Source organism: Melopsittacus undulatus, chromosome 1 (assembly GCF_012275295.1).
Source record: "Melopsittacus undulatus isolate bMelUnd1 chromosome 1, bMelUnd1.mat.Z, whole genome shotgun sequence".
Lineage (NCBI taxonomy): Eukaryota > Metazoa > Chordata > Aves > Psittaciformes > Psittaculidae > Melopsittacus > Melopsittacus undulatus.
In genome coordinates, this window is record NC_047527.1 from 43238300 (window position 1) to 43257208 (window position 18909).

An 18909-nucleotide genomic window follows, 5' to 3' on the forward strand; every position below is an offset into this window, starting at 1 on the left:
AGGACTGTTCCCCTTGCTCTTGCTTCTTTTTTTTTGTTCCCTGTTGCCTCTAATTGGTGATATCAATAAGATACCTAAATAGGTTTATTTTGTCATGTCAGGATTAGATTTAGGTGATTTGATTTTACACTACTCACGTATTTGAACCATCAAAAAAGCATTTTAACACAAACAGTATCTGTTTTTAATGACAGAAGTGCAAATTCAATGCAGAGCAACAGAAACTACATTTCAGCACTCAAGAGCTCTCAATTAAGAGTTTTAGCAGAATAGAACCTTGGAAATGTGATAGAGGAAACTTCCATTAAGTGTACAAGTCCAATTTCCAAATAATGTAAACTAAAAGTGCCAAATAATAATCTAAAACAAAAACATCCCTTATCCTCCCCCTTCCCTGCCTCCAGTAGGTTTAGTTTAACAGTATCCAGCCCAACTTCTTTTGACTTCTGGTTGAGTAAACAAAAAGACAACTGACATTAATTCCAAACTGATTGAAAATAGGACTGTAGATGAGATATAATGCAGTTTTGCCACTACTGACTAATGTCTTTATGAAGTGCCTTGAGATGCACATGGGTAGGGAAAGCAACCCTGTCAACACAGACATATCCCCTGCCCAAACATTCTGTTTTACAAAATAACTGCTTGCTTACTTGAAAAGCGCATCCAGCTAAAATAAAAAGCAAAAGCAAATAAAATGTGGTATTTCGGGGAAGACAGAGAGCTCTGAAGTTTTCTCAAAAAATCTCAGTTTACATATATGTAGGAATTAGTTTTTTTCCAGAACATTTAAACAAATGACAAGAGCACACTACTGCAGTTACAGACACTTGTAGTCTGGAAAGGATTGTAGCAGTGCAGAGTTACATCTTCCCAGAGCAGACATGGAAGCTGGAGCAGAGTGGGACTTATACATACTAAACATTGTTACCAGTAATAACCATTCAAGAAAAGAAAAAAAGAAGGAAAAAATAAATAAAGTTGAATCATACCCTGACTAAAACAGTTTTGTTGGTAGAAATATCCTTGTTTAGGTTAAGGTCTCTACAGAAAGATGCAGCAGCATAAATGCAGTGGCCCACATTTTAAAAACAGTGGAGGAAAAGTGAAGGTAAAAAACGAGCTAAGATGGAAGTTTGTAGGACAAAGAAGAAGAAAATAGGGAAACAAAACAAAAATAAAGCATGAAAAGAAGCTTGTTGAAGGAAAGGCTAAATGAGAACCACCATTAGTATCTTAGGGATGGAAGGAAATGAAAAATCAGTGACTTATGTCATATCATCCAGGACTTAATTAATATTCAACTATATTTCCCTTAGCTACCAATCTATTTACATCTAAATTATCAATAGTTGCATCTGTAGCCATAATAAACCTCAGATTAAGTATCTTCCCTTAACTTTTGAATTGCCTCCAAAAACAGTTAAACAACATTTTAGTAGTGAAAGATTACAGACTGGGGAACCCCAAGATTTTCAGCTACCAATGAAGATAGGATCCAGATATGGACCTTTGCCAAACAGGAAGAAGTATTTTGCAAAAGGATAAGATCAAACACTAGAGGCAGGATTCCGCTGTAGCTGGAGGCTAAAACTCAGACAATGAATGCTGAAATACAGAATAAATATATTTTTTCTTTTATAATTTGGGTGGAGAAGAGTGAAAGTAGGAGTAGTATTGCCACTTCAAAGTTCTCTTCAATTTTTATGAAGAGTTGGACCTTCCAACCTACAGCCACCAACAACCAGCTGCCTTACTAGAAATCTCACCCTTTATGCTACCCCTTAAAAAGTAATCCAATTCAGAAAAAAACCCCACAAATGCAGACCAAACGTTTTGAAGAATTCCAGAAAGGGTTGTGCTGAAGAGGGGTTTTGGGAACTGAGGACAGTGAGAGCAGCAGCAGCAGTATGGAACTACCAAAATGGTGTCTACTGATTCCTTAAGAGTAGAGTGAATCCAATTTTCCTGTTGTTCCCCCCCTCCACCCCCATTTTTTAGCTGCATGTTGTTTTTGCTGAATACTATACATTTAATACAGACTTTTTCACTGAAATATTATACCCATACTCACAGCAACAGCTGAGCATTCCTAAACTACTTTGCTACCAGAAAGTATGCACTTTATTGGCCTTACCATTGATAAGACATTGCTCAGGCCTTTCTACTGCTCTAAACATGAAAATATTAAGTGAAAACAAACTGAAGCCCTGAGCAACACTAGAGGCATTATGATACAAATTTAGTTGTTATCTGAGCTGTCTTTAAGGTATCTGTCATGTCTCTCCAGTTGCCAGAGACAGATGACCACAAAGAGAGCCCTGCTTACCCCTTACCCCTGAGGTCTTTCTCACAACAGTGCAGCCAGGATTCTTCCAACCCCGCTTTGTTCTGCAGTGCTACAGCAAGCATGGCCAGTTCTCCCTACTCACCACGGAGGGTAGATGTGGATGACATCCTGTGGCCTGCTCTTCAGGTGAGCTGCTGTCTCTCTCGCAAAGAGGACTTTGAGTATTGGTTCTCTTTCATTGACGACAGCATCCTTGGATGAAACGGTAGCAGGAGACTGTTCCAGCTGCTGGCAGATGGCAACCTGTATTGTACATTCCTCAAACATTTCTAATATCTTCACAATTAAGACACCAGATTTATCTGGAAAGTAAATGAAAAAAAACAAAAATAAAAATGTAAAGTCTGGATGAGGAAAAAGAAATTCTGTCACTCTGAAGATGTGCATCCCTCTGCTCTCTGCAGAGCTGACTCTGAAAAATACACATATGAGTAGAACACATTGCCCCACCAAAAAACTTATGTTAAGGTTTTGTGGTTTTCTTTTCTTTATAGGTGCTGTTAATAAAACCCTACCTGAACTTCTCTCAAACACCAAAGAAATCACTAACTCTTTACAAGAAGCCCTCTCCCACCATATTTGAACTTTTAAATCTTGCACCTCATTCACTTTGTTCAGGGCTTGTTTGTTTGTTTTTTATTATTAGATACTGCACAAAATAGATTTATTTGGAAACTGAATAACCACATTGTGTTAAAAGTGAAGATGTGTTTGTCCTCTGTGATCTTTTTCAAAGCAACAGCTATCAGGGACCAAGTTAGAATAGTACCTGCTAGGTAGAAAGTCTCTGAAAGCTGATAATTCACATTTAGAGATGAATGTGGAGAAACAGGAAGTAAGATAGATGCACTGTCTAAAAAATGTCACAGAACTGATCATCCACTTTATCCTCCACAGAAGGCTTTCTTGTTTTAAAGCAGGAACAGATACCAGTATTCCCAGTTTGATTGTAAGCATTTTCAACTATGCTGAGCAAGAAAGAACTTTGAGATTAAATAACTTCTAGCTCCTCTGCAGTCTGCACAAGGCAGGGGCTCCTCAGACAGGCACGGGTCTATACTGTAAGATTACATAAGAGTAATTCTGCTCCTCACTTAGGCCTGCTCAGATTTGCACTCTGGTCACTGAGGGGAGAACTGTTAGAGTGCCAGAGGACAGGGACAGCAAAGCCCCAGTTCTACCCACTTTGATCTACAAGTTGTGCTGGGAAAAGCACAGCATCCCATGAAAAACAGCTGATATAAATTATTGTCTTCCCACACCAAAGAAGAAACAGGGAAGAAACTGTGAACGTGATACTGGAACTTAATGGCAGAGCTGCACTAGTTATTTGTTTGTTTATTTTAAGGCCCATTTCACAACTGTGAATGCCTTTCCTTTGGAAAATAGATCAAAATATTTGAGTTTTAGTTTATGAGAAACTTGAAAAAAAAATAGTAACAACTCAACCCTCAAGAAACCCAAACCAAAGAAACTGGGCCCTAAAACCTTTCAGGTTGGTTTAATAAAGTTGAATTCTAAAAAGAATAAAGAAAAAAACCAAGAGAAATAAAACCAAGAGAAATAAAAAAGAAGAAACTATTATGTCTCTATTTTGTATTCCTCAGTCTTTATTACATTTTATACTGAAACTGAAATAAAGTAATTTTGAAATATAAACCTGAAATGTTCTTGAAACCACTTTTATGTGAACCAAATTTTCATCACATGCAACAGGCTTCTTTAAAGCATTCTGTTTCCCATGAACCAGTATTTTCCAGCAGGATAAAGGGTTCCAACTGAAAGTACCCCATGTGATGTATATCAGCCATTTCTGTCCAAGCTGGACCTCCTTTTCCAGATCTGAGAAGCAAGAGTGGAAGTGGTCCTTTCTGCCAATTTTTTTGAGACTGGGTGATGAAGAGAGATGGTCACCACTGCTATTACTCCTCACCCCATCACCCACTCAGGGAAAGCTGTAACAATGCAGTGCTACTCCAAATACTGCACTGCATTAAGGTCTGCTTATGTGCAAACTTAGCAGAATCACTTCTGCTAAGTGTGAGCGTGGGCTAGTTTTCTATGCCTAAAGGCAAGGACTTAGAATATTCACACTTGAATTCTGTTTTGCCTGACTAGCTGCAGTTGTGGTCCTCTGTCAACCCCAAGTCATCTGGCATGCATAAACAAATTCTCCCAACCACAAAAATTCTCAGCCTTCAAAGTAACTGAGCAGTTACCTCTCCCCTCTAGACATACTGCACAATGTGCATTTCCATTCGCTTTAAAAACCAAGTCACAAAAAAGAAATAAACTTTAATTTTGAAACACACCAACATTTATTAAAAAAAAAGTATTAAGACAAGCCGGTGAGAGACTGTTCATAACTTCCAAACTATGCTTTTTGTATGGGCACAAGTTGATGACAATTCTTACTGGTCAGCAGCGTATGTATTACTCACCTGATAAAGCAGATTGAAGACAATGATGGGCAACCTAGTAAGATTTTTCTTTTAAATACCTCCGACTACTGGGTAAATTAAAAACTATATCTATATTAAAGCTTCTAAAAGGCATTGGAGGAAAAAACCCTATCAAGGTACCAGAGTCTCTTGCAAGCCAGTCTTAAAGTTGTTTCAAACACTTGGACCTGATACTAGATGAAGATGAATGCTTCTACATTAAAAGCAGCTCTATTTCAACAACTAGCCAAGTCTCACACTTGGCACACATGCACATTCTACAGAACCACAATCTATTTGTTTATTTAGATGCACAGAGATAGTTTAATTTAATTACTTCAAAATTACTATTACTGCTGATGATAGAATCCTCTCTCAAACAACATGGCAAAGCACTTTGGATTCCTGGCACATGATGAAACACCAAAGTTCAGAACATAGCTTTGTTTTTAATTCATTTGGCTCTTGTATTGTTATTTCAATCAAAAATAAATCAAACATATGTGGCAGCACACTGAAGGGAGAATTTGTGGGTGAGGAGATGGGCTGGATCACTGCAATTTCTAGGTTTCAGGAAAGTTTACTTGTTTGTTCATCCATATGAAAAGCTCACTTTAAGCTGTTGCAGTGTTCTCTTTCACCTTGGATAATTCACAGAAGTTCTCACTTGCTGAAGTCCTCATTCATTTAATTTTACTTGCAAAGCAGAATCACAGCCCAAGAAATTCAAACCTGCAGAGATGCAGGTTTCATGGCAAGACCTAGTAATCTTAAACAAGGAAGAATACAATACTTATTAAAAAAGGTTCAAGCAATCATTGTGCTGCAATCTTGCCCATTCCTACACTACATATTATTTTATTTCCTATTCTGCTGTCTACATGACTTATTAATTTCTTTCTTCAGGGGTTGTTTTTAACAAAATCCAGCTAACTGCAAGGCCACCAAAGCACATGAGCAGATACTAGGGAGAAGAAGGAAGAAGTGATGGAAAGAGGGGAGGTGGGGCAGGAAGGGGCTGAGGGAAGATGGTTCTTTTCAGTGACAGCCCAACCAGGCTGGATTAAGCCAGTTTCAAACACCATCTAGTTATTTCTTTTCTTATACCATGCCCAGGCTGGACTGTCCTTTGAAGCTCCTTCAGCATGCAGGAAGGACACACAAGATGAAGTCACTGAATAGAGATATAGGCTGTTCAAGGTGCATTGTCCACAGGCGCATTTGATACCATCGATGTACATGTTCTACAACTCTTGGCCAAATCCTTTCATCTTTTTTGATCTTCAGTGTCCATAATGGGTAAACACCACACTACAGTAATGAAAACATGAGTCACAGCATACCTAGTGTTATCTTTCAACCACTGTCTCTAGGCATAATGCAATATAGTGCAGGGACCCTGAGAAAGAGAAAAGAGTATGAAATGCAGGTACCTATGGAATGCTCATTTAAAAAAACCTTCAGGTTATCTTCAAGTAAGTAAACTTTCTTCTCCCACCGAAGGACAAGACCACAGTAGGCATACAGCTGCCTGGATGTGTTCAGCAATCTTCTACTCAAACAGCAATCTGAGGACTACTCTTCTTTGGTGCCAGATGCCTCTGCAGCAGTGCTTGAGGGAGATAAGGATGGAAACCCAGATAGCTGCCTGGTGAGCGTCAGACATAGGTGCATTTCTCAGCAAAGCCCTGGGCACTCTGAGCTTCTGGTGACAGAAGTCTGCTGCAGCTCTGTGGTCCTGGAACACAGCCTAGCACGGACAGCTGCCCCTTCCAGCACCTTCACGCAGAGTCAGCTGGGAAGTTAGAGAAAACATCCACTGACACAGGCACAAGGACCATTTGAAAGATCTGGCCCCATGAACACAGAAAGCTCATTCATCCCAGGGGCATGAAGTATAAATTCAATCCCTGATGCACAAGGCTCGAGGTGCCACAAAGAGAGACAGAAAGGTGCTGATAAATATGGTCGAGTGTGAATTTTGAAGACATACGTGGGATGTACAACATGCCTCCTCTGAAGTGCACCATTTAAAAGAAGGGGAAATCAGCCACCAGGGCCTGTTATGCTCCCTCGCTTCTAACAGAATTTCACGTAAGAAGAAAAAGTCTTCACACAGCAACATGCTGACTACTAGCAATTCAAAATGTTGGTCACAGAAGAGATGGAGTACAAGAAAAATCAGATACCTGAGGTGAGCTGGGTTAGTTTCCACCCATAAAGGTCACATCAGCCCTTTGCAGAACACTGCTGTGGTAAGTGCCACCCACTGGAAGGCATCAGACAGAAATCATTGCTAGATGGACTATGATCAAAGAAATTAGTTCCTCCAGAACTCACAAGTGGTACAGAATGAGGGAAAGCAGCAGGAAATACTGACTGGTGGGAAGAACAATCCATTTAAGCAGGAAAGTATTTCTGGTGAAGCCTCTTTATGATTGACAAGAAACAAACTGTCAAAAGCCATCCATAGCAGCCCTGCCATAAGGAGACTAGACAGGCAGATTCAGCATCACCCCACCAACATACACAGAAGCCGTATCTTCAGGCTTCTGAGAGGTAGATGAAGAAGTCCTGATTCAAACCTAGGCATCATCCTCTCACTGCTACTTTTAGCAGAAACTTTGAGAGCACAGGGAAAGGTCTGTCTGGCAACAGGGGTAATGGAACAAACCTGGCAATGCCTTGGGCATAATTTCCAGAAAAGCCTGATGCTTTATAACTGTGAGATCAAAACAGTTCTACAGTGTATGGGTTCAGTAAAACAACCAGCAAGTAGGAGGGAAAAAAACATATTCAGAAGTTCTAAGAACACAGACACTAGTTCTGGTTCAGAAAGTTCCCAAGCCAGGGATGGTCAGGAGAGCTTGGAGAATATTTTAGTGAAATATCATCAAGTGTTAATCCTGCTAAAAGTTTTCCTAGGCACTTTGGTAGCTCTTCCTGCTTCCAGAAACAGGATTCTAAGCTAGAGGAACCTTTGGGTTGACCACCTAAGTAGATCTGCTCTTATGTCACAGTTGATTATTTACTTGCAGGTGACCTCTGGGTTGTAGCTCTCTCACTCCAGTTTGCAACCTGGGCATGAAGTAGCTCAATTAAGATACAAGATATTTCAAGCACATGGGAGATAAACAAACAAATTCCACACTGAATGCATTTCCCTGGCTAGTTCCTTTCATTTCTGCTTATTATTTCAGTACATAGGGTGATGCTGGCCTTCAGTCGTACACCATGTTGTATACCATGACATCAAAACATGTTTTGACACAGTACTTTGCAGATGTTCTGCGTTACTTTGAACTCCAGGAGAGTTAAAAAATAAAAGAAAAGAAAACCAAAGGGGTTCCCAATTCCTTTGGAGGTCATGGATCCTGAGATCTTGAACCTACAGTCTCTGGCAGAGTGACGGCCCTTAATCTGAAAAGCAAACAGAGTGGCTCCACAACAGATGCATATATTTAAGCCACATCAACACTGAATGTACACGGTCACAGATGACGCACTGGCCATGCCAAGGGCAGCTCTAGAGGGAAGCTAAGAAGAAAGCCAGTGTGCTTTGACTCTTAACAAGCAAAAAGCAGCTGGGAGAGAAGAAAAGGAAAAACACTGAGGGGCACAATTTAAAAAAACAAATGTTCAGACATTCTGGCTTCAGTGCCTGAAATACAACTCTAAAGTTTGTTTTAATAACTTCATAACTACCAATAACTAAGACAAATGAGGAGAAAAATATAGAAATTATGATCTCTTGGGGACTGCATATTTTATGTTTCTCTTGCTACACAGTGGCAGGAAGCTGAACACACTGGAAGGAGAGGATCCATGGAACTTAGGTATGGAAAAGCATCAGATGCAGACATCAGTAAGACTACATGCAGTTTCACCTCACTCAAATGAATTTTGTTAAAATGCTACTGTTCAAGTGTTCCAGAAATGCTGTAGCCTTGAACAGAAAGCTCTCAAATGGAACAAACTCTCTTTAGAGTGAGGTGATGGAGCTCCAGCAGTCAGGCCCTACGAGGCCTATGGACCAAGAAAGGTGCTTCAGGGCAGCAAACTTGGTTACATGACTCCCAGATTGTGAAGAGGTAGCCAGCTTAGAGGGCAATTTTACCATGCTGTGCATGATTTGAATGTGTTGGCTGGGGTAGCCAGTGCACCTCCATGCAGATCAGCTCAGCAGATCTGCATGCTCAAGTAGACCCTTGCAATCCAGTGTCAATCTCCAGGTGGAGATTCCAACTTTTTCACAGCCTGTACGAACACATCTGGTTGCTATTCTGATCTACACGTGTCATTATTCTTCCTGAGCTGGTAACTTCTGAAGCCATTCAAGAAGATTTTTTTTTTCCTCAAAAACACACCAAGCCTTGCAAGCATGATGGCTTTTTTTGCCACATCTATATTCATTTTAAAAAGGCTGCTGAATTTGGCTGTGCTTTAAACATTACACATTCTTTATAGGAACATATGTAAGCTACTTGAAGTGTGCATGCCATTATTGTTTCTCATAAGAAAACAAGAACAATACAAAGAATTCTTGTTTTAAAAAGACAAGTTTACATTGGTTTTTTTCTTTCTTTCCCAATGCTGCAACAAGTTCAGACAGTTGGCTAGCAAAAAAACCCAGAAATACAGATTTGTTGACTTGCCATCTCTCTAATTTATAGCATTAACTTTAAAGCAATAAACTATCAAGAGCTAAGAAAATAAGCAACAACTGGCACAGCTCAGTTTTTTGTGTTTTTAGAAGAATTTTGCATGGTAAAATGAAATCCTGTGAAGAACTACCCTTGTTTTCTTCATCCACAGAGATAATTCTTTGTGCAAGCCTCATGGTATTCAAGCTGCTAAAATCCTTTCTTCTCATCACCTCAACTAGTCACTGAAATTGGAAGTGAGGGAAGTCATTGTCTATGTCCTCCTCTGTAAGCCTTTCAGCCTTCCTCAAAATGTGGTGTTGCATGTGAAGCCCTGTGCTCATCTCTAGGGCTTCACCCTCCTCCCCTCATGTGTGTGTTCCACTTCCCTCAGCAAACTGAAGAACTGTTCCCCCTTGAAGGTCATTTTCTCCTAAGAGGAAGGAGTATTTTGGAAGGAAACATCAATGGTTTGGGTTTATTATCAGCTTATTACTCAAATTCACTTGTAATCCAGTCTCAAATCTTAATCTCAGGCCAACAAATCTCGAATATCCTTGTACAAAATTACAAAACCTACAGAATAATATGCTTCTGCATTTTAGGTAAAGAACTGCAAGGAAAAGAAAAACAATGGAAAATGTATTGAAAGCAAAATTTCAGAAGTTACAGAAGGAATCTACATGAATTTGCTTCAAATACTGTTCATGTCCTCTTCTATTGACAGGAAAATTGTCTCAATGTAACTCGGAAAAGCATAATTTTTCACACAATCCCCATACAACCAGCAGATGTTGACAGGAAAAGGTTTGGGTTTTCATTTTTCCCCTCACCCTTCTCTCTCTCTCTCTCTCTCTCTCTCTCTCAAGTTTCCAGATCTCCTCTTTGCCCAAACAGGAAACTTCACGGGGAAGTTGCAGCACTACATACACAAAAAAAGCTTGCAAATGGCCTAAAAGCCCTTGCACATCGTAGTCTCACATCAGCAGCGTGACTGACTGGAGACTTGCTGTTACGGTGCCTGCACACCCCTCAGCCTCCCTTTTACATCTTTTGAAGAAAAGAAAAAGTTCTGGATTTGTGGCAAAGAGCCCAACATCCATCTCCGTTAGAACTAAGGCACAGCAACTAACACTGTGTAGCATGCACAAGCTTTGGTCTTCTCTCTTTTCAGGCCTGTTTGACATGTTTAGCTTGAGTACAGAAGTGGAATTACCAATCACCTTGCAAAAACACACATCCTTACTGAATGCCTATCCCAACACAGGGTCAGGCTGCCAAAAGGAATTTTAACCCAAAACTGTCAAGATGGAGAAAGCACAAAGCTCTCTTCTACCCTGTGGAGTAAATCAGCCAAAAGTGAGACCCCCATGCACTGTATAAAAGCCAGAAAGTGCGTGCTGAAAGGAGGTGCTCTTTTCTGGGGTAGTGATTCATCCCAGTGATCAAGAGGCAGCCAAACCACAATGGTTACTTACAGAAAGGGGTCAGGGGAGCAATCAGAGAGGAATTTTTAAAAAGCAAGGCCAGAGCAAGGGGGGTTTGGATAAGACGGCCATTGAGACAACACAAAGTAAACAACAGCACAACAAAGGCATAAAATTCTGTAACATGAAATGCCTAAAGGAGCAACAACTCGCCCTCCTGCAAATATTTTTTCTTAAATCTCAAATGCAAGAAGGACTTCAAACTGATCTTATTTGAAATTGCTCCCCTTTGCCTTGGCAAGGAACTGCATGTCTACAGGATACCCAAAATGCTGTGACAGCTCTCCCAGCAACTAAGTTACTTCAATCCTCCACATGAATCTTCAGGCTCCTTTGATAATTCATTTAAGGTTGTCATTTGAGAAGTTCTTTCCTTTACTTCTTTTGCCCAATCAGAAACAGACCTGGAAACAATATGGGTTAGAAATATTACTGGGCAAAGCAGAGGGGAAACAAAGTCCAAGAAGAATCTTAGATTAGTGAGACACCCTTAGTATGGACCTAACAAGATAAAAGCTGAAAGTGGTCTGTATTTGCTGTGCTGACAGTTCACAATTCAGACCAGAAGCAATAAGAAGGTTATTTCAACCATTCTGTCATTTTCCAAACCAAACCCCAATTTTATTTTGGTGACATGAAACAGTATGGCCATTCTAAGAACAAAAGCATCAAAAATAAATTTTAATCTAGGGAAAAAAATATCCCCCAAATATTTTCACAATTACTTTAATGATTATTTTATCATCTTCATGTTTTGGAATAAGGCTTGGGAATTGGAAACAAAATTTCAGCTGTGAAGTTGAAGTGCATTCCTAAGTTATGGCATGCTCAGCATCTTTCAGATATTTCAGCAAATGCTCACAGGGCAAATGAAGCAGTAGTTTGTGTTAAAAGACTTCTGATTTGCTCAAGTTCTTGTAGATTTTCACCCTGATGACAAAAGGCATATCCCAGAAATGGTTCATCTTCTGCCAAAACTAAATCGTCTTGAAGAGACTCATCAGAATTTTTTAAATGTACTTTGGAATAGAGCAAGGTATTTTCCCATAGCCTTTTTTCTCATAAAATGCTAACGAATTCTGACTCATTTTCTGAAAGAAGAATAATCAAAAGAAGGAATTCAGCCAGGGGCAGATGTTTAGCATGGAATATTTCAGCCTAGGAGTTTAAGTCTAACAAAATGGTGAGTAGCCAAGCACAAGGTGTTGTAACGACACGTGTGGCTAAGACAGAAAGAATATTAGTGTGCTAGCAATGTTGCAGGTCCACTGCTATAGACAACACTAAAATTTTTCATTTTATTCAAAAGACTGACCTATTCAGGATCAATTTGTGTTCTGTATTCCAGAGGAAGCAAGAGGATGTTCTCATACCACGTAAGAATGATAAAGTACACTCGTATTCATTAGTAACTGAGGTGGAGGATAAGCAGCATGCAGAAGGTTTGACTAGTTTTAAGTCAGCATTCCTACAGAATTTGCAACATAGCGGTTCTGAAAAGAGTTGGCTGAAGACATTTCTGGTTCCCTGATGTTACTTCCTAGTAAGACTTCAAGTACTGGTAAAAATCCAGAAGACTAAAAGGATGATGATATTGTGCTACTATTCAGGAAGGGCAAACAAAGTGACCTACAATAACTGGAGAACATCTAGCTTGACACCAGATCCAGGCAAAGTGACTGGAAAAATAAGTAAGGAATTAAGGTCAGAAATATAATGTGCCATTCCACATGGGTGGCATTTTGAATACCTAAGCACGCAAATGACCACTCTAAAGCTCCAGTGAGAGACTGTGAGACTAGCTTTAGACAACAGTTTGGATGTGACTTAAAATCATACAACCGTCTTATGAAAATGCAACCATCTTCACTATCAGTAACAAACCCTTTTAAGTGGAATGCAAAAAGAAATTATATATTTTACTTTCAGAGAACTTTGTGAATTACAGTTTGAGCTTTTTACCAGTGGACAATCATAACTGAGTGAAAGCAGTTCCAGCAGGATTTAAAAGTAAACACTCATGCTATTAAATGGTTCATCAATGACATAAAAACCAAGTTAAAAACACAATTAAGAAACTTTGTGGATACCACAGTTTCAAGCAAATTTGTGACTAAAGGAGGACAGGCTTGACATACACAATGATCTGAACTGCATGGTTAGCTGGGCACACTCAAAAGAAGCATATCTGGATATAGCCCAAATATTTCCTGTGTTTAGGTATAAGAAACACAAAGAGTAGCTGTAGAGGAGAAACTGGATCTCAGAAAACAACAGCTACAGAAGTTATGAAATCATATTGGACAATCAATTCAATCTGAAGTCCCAGCATATGGCTGTGACTAAAGCACAACCAGCCTCAAACACTTATTACAGGTCTTGAGCATACAGTAGGCAGAATAGTGAACTGGACCTGGCCAGTGGTTTTGATGAGACTAAAACCAGAAGAATACATACAGAGTAACCATTCTTGTTCTTAAGCTCATGCTGAAAAGTTGAGAGGGTGCAGTAAAAAGCCATGCAGATCATTCAAAGACTGGTAAAAATGCTTTAGAGATCATTAAAGAGCTCAGACTGTTTAGTTTCTGAAAGTTGTGAGGCAGCATGATTTTGCTATGCAAGTGCCAGAGAGGGAAAATGCCACATAGTGCAGAGCTCTTTAATGTAATGGAGAAATGCCTTACAAGAAACAAAAGAGGGGAACTGAAGCCAGACAAACTCAGATTTGGAAAAAAGCCCACTTTTAAAAAATTGGGAGTGGAATTAAGGACACTCTCAAGGCAAGTGATAGATTCCCTCATCCACATGTTTTCAAATTAATACCAGAGGATTTTCTGAAAAATAAATGGAAGTTAGCATGTGCTCAGAAACAAGTCGTTGGCTTAATGCAGAATAAAAGCCTGAAATTTTGTAGCCTACAGTTACACATACATAAACTGATAAAAAACCCTAACCGTTTCTTTACACTTTAACTCCATGAATCCATTATCTCTCAAGAAATACTACTGAAAGTGACTGGTGCTATCAGTCACTTGCAACTACTTAACAAAACGCCCACCGTTTCTTTTTTAGTGAGGTGCCTACTGTAGTTATGCTTCATGCTCATTTCATGGATGTGTTCTATTTGTCCCTGTTCGCTGTCATTCACGATTTCAGCACTTATCCATGGATACAGCTGACTTCAAAGATAACAAGGAAAAAGGTGGTTATAAAGAAAAAGTTAGCAAGAACAAAAAACCATCTGTACACCCATAAACTAAGCCTTGAATTGTCCTACAATCTGCTGAAAACACCATTTCCTTAGGTGATGCTGGAAATCAAGGAGTTGTGAAGAATATGTATGGAGGGTATTTAAACCAAGTTCTTTGACATTTACATTCAAACACTTTGATAACTGAGACATTATAAACCACCATATTTAGCTGAAATGTAATATTGTCTTAGAAGACAAGCAACAGATTATTAAACTCAGGGAAAACCCACAAAGAATACAAGCTTCAGTTGTACCCCTATGTGGGCCATGTATATATCCATTTAAGTATATACTTTCACATAGAAGTATATGTATAATGCTTCTTACCTGAGGGGATTTTAGCATCTGAAATACGCTGATGCCTCCAAAAGCTAATGGCAGATCTTTCTCTGTTCTGCAGTCGACATAACCTCTCAGCTAGCCCACCCCTACAAAGAATAAGGGAATACTCAGGTTTGCCAGGAATCACTATTCAGTTTTTGCCAAGTGACAAGCTGTAGGACAGATGGAATATGTATGCTTTGACTCTTAGAGACAGAAACATGCAGTAAAACTACACTTTGCAGATTAGTTCTCCTACTTTTGATTTTCCAATGGATATATTCCCAATAAAACACACACCTAGCATCAATACACACATTAAAACATTTTCACTATCTTGGTGTTCAAAATCTTCACGTTCTGAGTCCTGTCTCCAACACAAGGACTGTAATGAAAGGTTTCCAACTTTTCCTTGCACTTATGCATGTATCCTAATAGAACCTACAGTCAACTGTGAATTCAAAACAAACCAGTGTAACCACCAGTTATAACAGGTTGGGTTTTTTTTCCCTCCCAGATTTGTTTGCCTGTTGGCAAGGAGTGATCACAAAAATATTCTTTAACCCATACTTGACCCTATGATTCATTTCACAAGCTGGGTCAAGTGTGCAGTTTCAGTGGTCTGAACACTCTCCAAGATGAAATTAATTTAGCATTCCCAAGGTGAGGAACAGAGGAGTGGCATCTAGCACAAATACATTTAAGGTAACACTAAAGCAATTCCTACCCCCAGAATCAAAGCCAGAAGCCATAATTTCTCACTTGAAGAACAAAAAAATGTGTTGGAAGCTGTCTCTGGGCTACTACAAAATTGCTCTGGACTACTATAGGAGTATTTGAACATTTTAATTTGTCTTCAAATAAGTTATTTGCATAAAAGCCTACTTCATTCTTTCCTTATAGTGCAAGTTTTTCCACAACAAGTACTATCCAGTATATCAATAAATATTCCTACAAAGGTGAAATGTGTCCTTGGGTTAAACTGATTTAGGAGTCAACAGAGATAACATACAGCCACCTTATGGAAATTTGTGCACATTCTTAGAAAGTTTTGATTTAAAAAAAAAAGCCAAAAAAAAGCCAAAGAGCTTGGAAAGCCTATAGTGCAAACATGGAAATGGAAGGATTCACAGCTGTGGAAACCAAGAAGGAGCTAAAAAGGCTAAGCAGCATTTCAGCTAGGCTACATAAAAATCTCTTCTTGGTTAACAGACCTGCACACAAGCCAACAGGTTATATGAAAAGTAGTTAGCAGTCTCAGCTGAACTTCTAATGAACAGCTATATATTTGGCAAAATCATAACTATCACAAGAATTATTAGATGGCATGGCTAAGCATCTTAGGAGTAAAGATCACTGAATAAGCACTCTGAAATACAAGAGTCACATTTGACACAGAATGATCCATATAGGTTTTGTAGTTTACATTACTGCATCTCTTCCATGGCTAGTGTGGTTCAGGCAGGGAAGAGAGGAACTCTTGACTCTTTCAGAAGAGGAAAAAATCCCTAACTCCCAAAGAAAAAGCCCACACTTAAGCTACAAAATCTGCTATATCATGGAGAAAACAAAAAATATTTAGGAACCCTTGGGCTCCAGTGAACCTCCAGGGAAGCTTAAGAACCTTATTTAAACCTGCTTTTAACATGGCCTTCAAGACACAGGGGCAACTAATATAGGTAAGTGCAATGGAAGCTTTGATACCACAAGAAGCACAGTCAAGCACTGAACTTCGTACAGGACAGCTTACTGTGCTGGTAACACTCTGCACAGCCACATTTTCCCCAAAATCAAGCACCCAGGCATTACTACATTGCAACACTTGGGAGTAAGACAGTTCTATAAACTCTAGCAAACTGTCCACCCAGTTTCTCTTCTTGCCAGGGAACCATTCCCAGATGCACTCATGATTCAGCTTGGCTGCACTCATGATTCAGCTTGGCTGCATGGTCTACATGTGCCATGCTGGGACAGGTAGATGCCAGTTCAGCTAGACTTAGAAATGCAGCAGTTAAACCCAATCTAACTCTTGCATGCATGAGTCTGCCATTGAACTGTGTAGTTGGACTACAGCAATACACAATACAGGTAGTAGTTCAAACATTTGGTTTGGTGAAAGAAAACTGTTCAGCAGAAGCGTTCTAAAACCCTACTCCATTCCTTCCACAGACAACAGTCAAAGAAACATACTTTTTTTTTGTCCAAATAATGCTAGAAAGCCTTAAGGTACCTGCACAAAACAACGCCTATTACTGGCTCACAGCCTAATTTCTTCCCCCTTTCCCTAAAACAGGGCTATGGTTGTGCCCAGTCAAACTGCTTCTACTCTTCTGTAAGCCCACTACTGTTGCACCTATGGCAGGATCACCCTGTAGCACAAAGGAAAGCAAGTTCCTGGTTTTGTGGCTATTGCACACAACAGTAATGCACTATTCTTGCTTCAGGTCTCATATGCCTACCAGGTAGGGTCTCACTGACACAGCTTCATTACTGATTTGCTAATTTGCTTGTATTAGGATAACGGTTACTACAAAGGTCCCTGAAAAGCAAAACTGCCTTTCGTTAGCAGCCCTTTGTGCTAATAAAACTCATTGATGTTTGTTAATAATAATTCTTCCATTCAGTTTCCAAATGCAGTTAAAAATAGTTTAAACTGAAAACAACATAAAGCATTTTGCACTTCTTGACAGAATATAAAATTTAAACAAAATGCATTTATGAGCAGTTCTTAACTGTTCATTGCAAATGTGTTTTTTTAATAATGTCTGTTTGATGCATGGTGAAATTGGAAAGTACAATTCAAGGACATGCCATGCACAATAGGAATTTGATGGCAAGAGAGTTGGTAGTTTATGGTTTGCTTCTTTTGAAGGGTAGAAACAAAGAAATGTAAATAGCACTCCAAACCCAGGAGACTCAAACATGTAAAACAAAGAAAAGGGTGCTTTCTGTTACATATTCTAACAGGTTGATGATAATGGCATTTGAAAACTAATTCCTCATACAGTACAGGTGCCCACACTTGCAAACACTTTTGTATGTGCTGTGAGACACTAAACTACAGTCAGAGTCTTTCCTGGCTGTGCAGATTAAAGATAAGACAGTTACACAGAGCTTATGCAGAGCTTAAGCAGGTGTCAGCTTCAGTGTAAGAATGAACTCCATGTTTTGAAAAAAAGCAAATGGTTAAAATGACTATTATTTTATTCCAAATTGCATGCTTGTGAATTGTTCAATACCTGATGAGCTTTCAGCTTTGGTAGTTAGTCGGGTTTACTGGCACTAAAAGTCATTTTTTGGCATAGATTCTAGCACATGGAAGTAACTTGTTTATTTTGGTAATACAAGGTAGAGATGAATAATATTCACTTTGTGCATACATTGTCCCTCTGAAATATCCTCTACCTTTCCTAGCTCTTCAGCTATTCAGGCTGCAGAAACTGGGTTAATTTTGTCAGATCTAAGACCTTTGTTGCCATCGAAGGTGGAGACTGGATTCTATAGTACCAGCTCTTGGTTAACCTGCAGTCTGTATTTATTTATATATCTAGCTGTTTCAAGGAGTTTAAGAAAAGTTATTCAGTTTCCAGATCTAGCCCTTATGATGTATTGAATTGTCTTCCATGACACACCTAACATCCAGTGTGTGTTCATGTATGTGTATTTATATATAGCAAATATATTTTGGTTACTAATATACAATTTCTGTAATCAAGGGAGCTGACAAACTGTATTTAAGTAACAAAAACTGTAATTTGAGATGTATACTTTACTGACCTGCACTTCAAACTTGCCCCCAGAATATTTTAATGTGAGCAAATTGAACGCATTTGGCAAATTGCTAATGCAAAGGCTGTTTAGTGAAGCCAAATTGCTTAAATACAATCTCCACTGCCCACAACCTTTTTATTTTTAATCACGAAACTTTCAGTACAACTATTTTGTTCTTTTAAATCCCTGAAGATGGACAGATTTAACAAGCAAAAATCCATATCCTATGTCTGTACTAAATCTGAGCTTATTGAAATACTGTACTGAAAACAACACATTGCCATTACTGTCTATGTCCAGCAGTATCCACATGAAAGACAGCTTTGATGACTGTAAGAAAGCTCAGCACCTCGTACAAAAGCTCTGTTTCTGGTGGTTGCCTCTTTCCACAAATTTCAACAGCAAGAGGAAGAACTTTTTGCCACTATGTGACAAGTATCAAAAGGTAACACTGAGCCTGATCAGTGACTCTAAGGCTGCTGGTCCCGACTTTGGAACTCCCAAGAGGCTAGCAGAAAAACAAACAACAACAACAAAAGAGCATTAGTGAGTAGGCTGTGTTTTGAAAAGCCATTTTTAATCTTTCTGAAGTGCTGGAGATCTGTGTTTATTTATTATTAAGATTTTCATTCATCAAGGCACT

At 39.1% G+C, this 18909-nt stretch overlaps 1 protein-coding gene across 1 annotated transcript in view; it reads right to left on the reverse strand.

Moving 5' to 3' along the window:
* SPIDR (scaffold protein involved in DNA repair) overlaps positions 1–18909 on the reverse strand; it is a 201391-nt gene that overhangs the window by 124080 nt on the left and 58402 nt on the right. The window contains exons 7-8 of the mRNA XM_034064692.1: positions 14502–14602; positions 2433–2652 (exon numbers count right to left, since the gene is read on the reverse strand). Of these exons, the coding sequence (XP_033920583.1) occupies positions 2433–2652; positions 14502–14602 (321 nt within the window). The remainder of the gene's footprint in view (positions 1–2432; positions 2653–14501; positions 14603–18909) is intronic.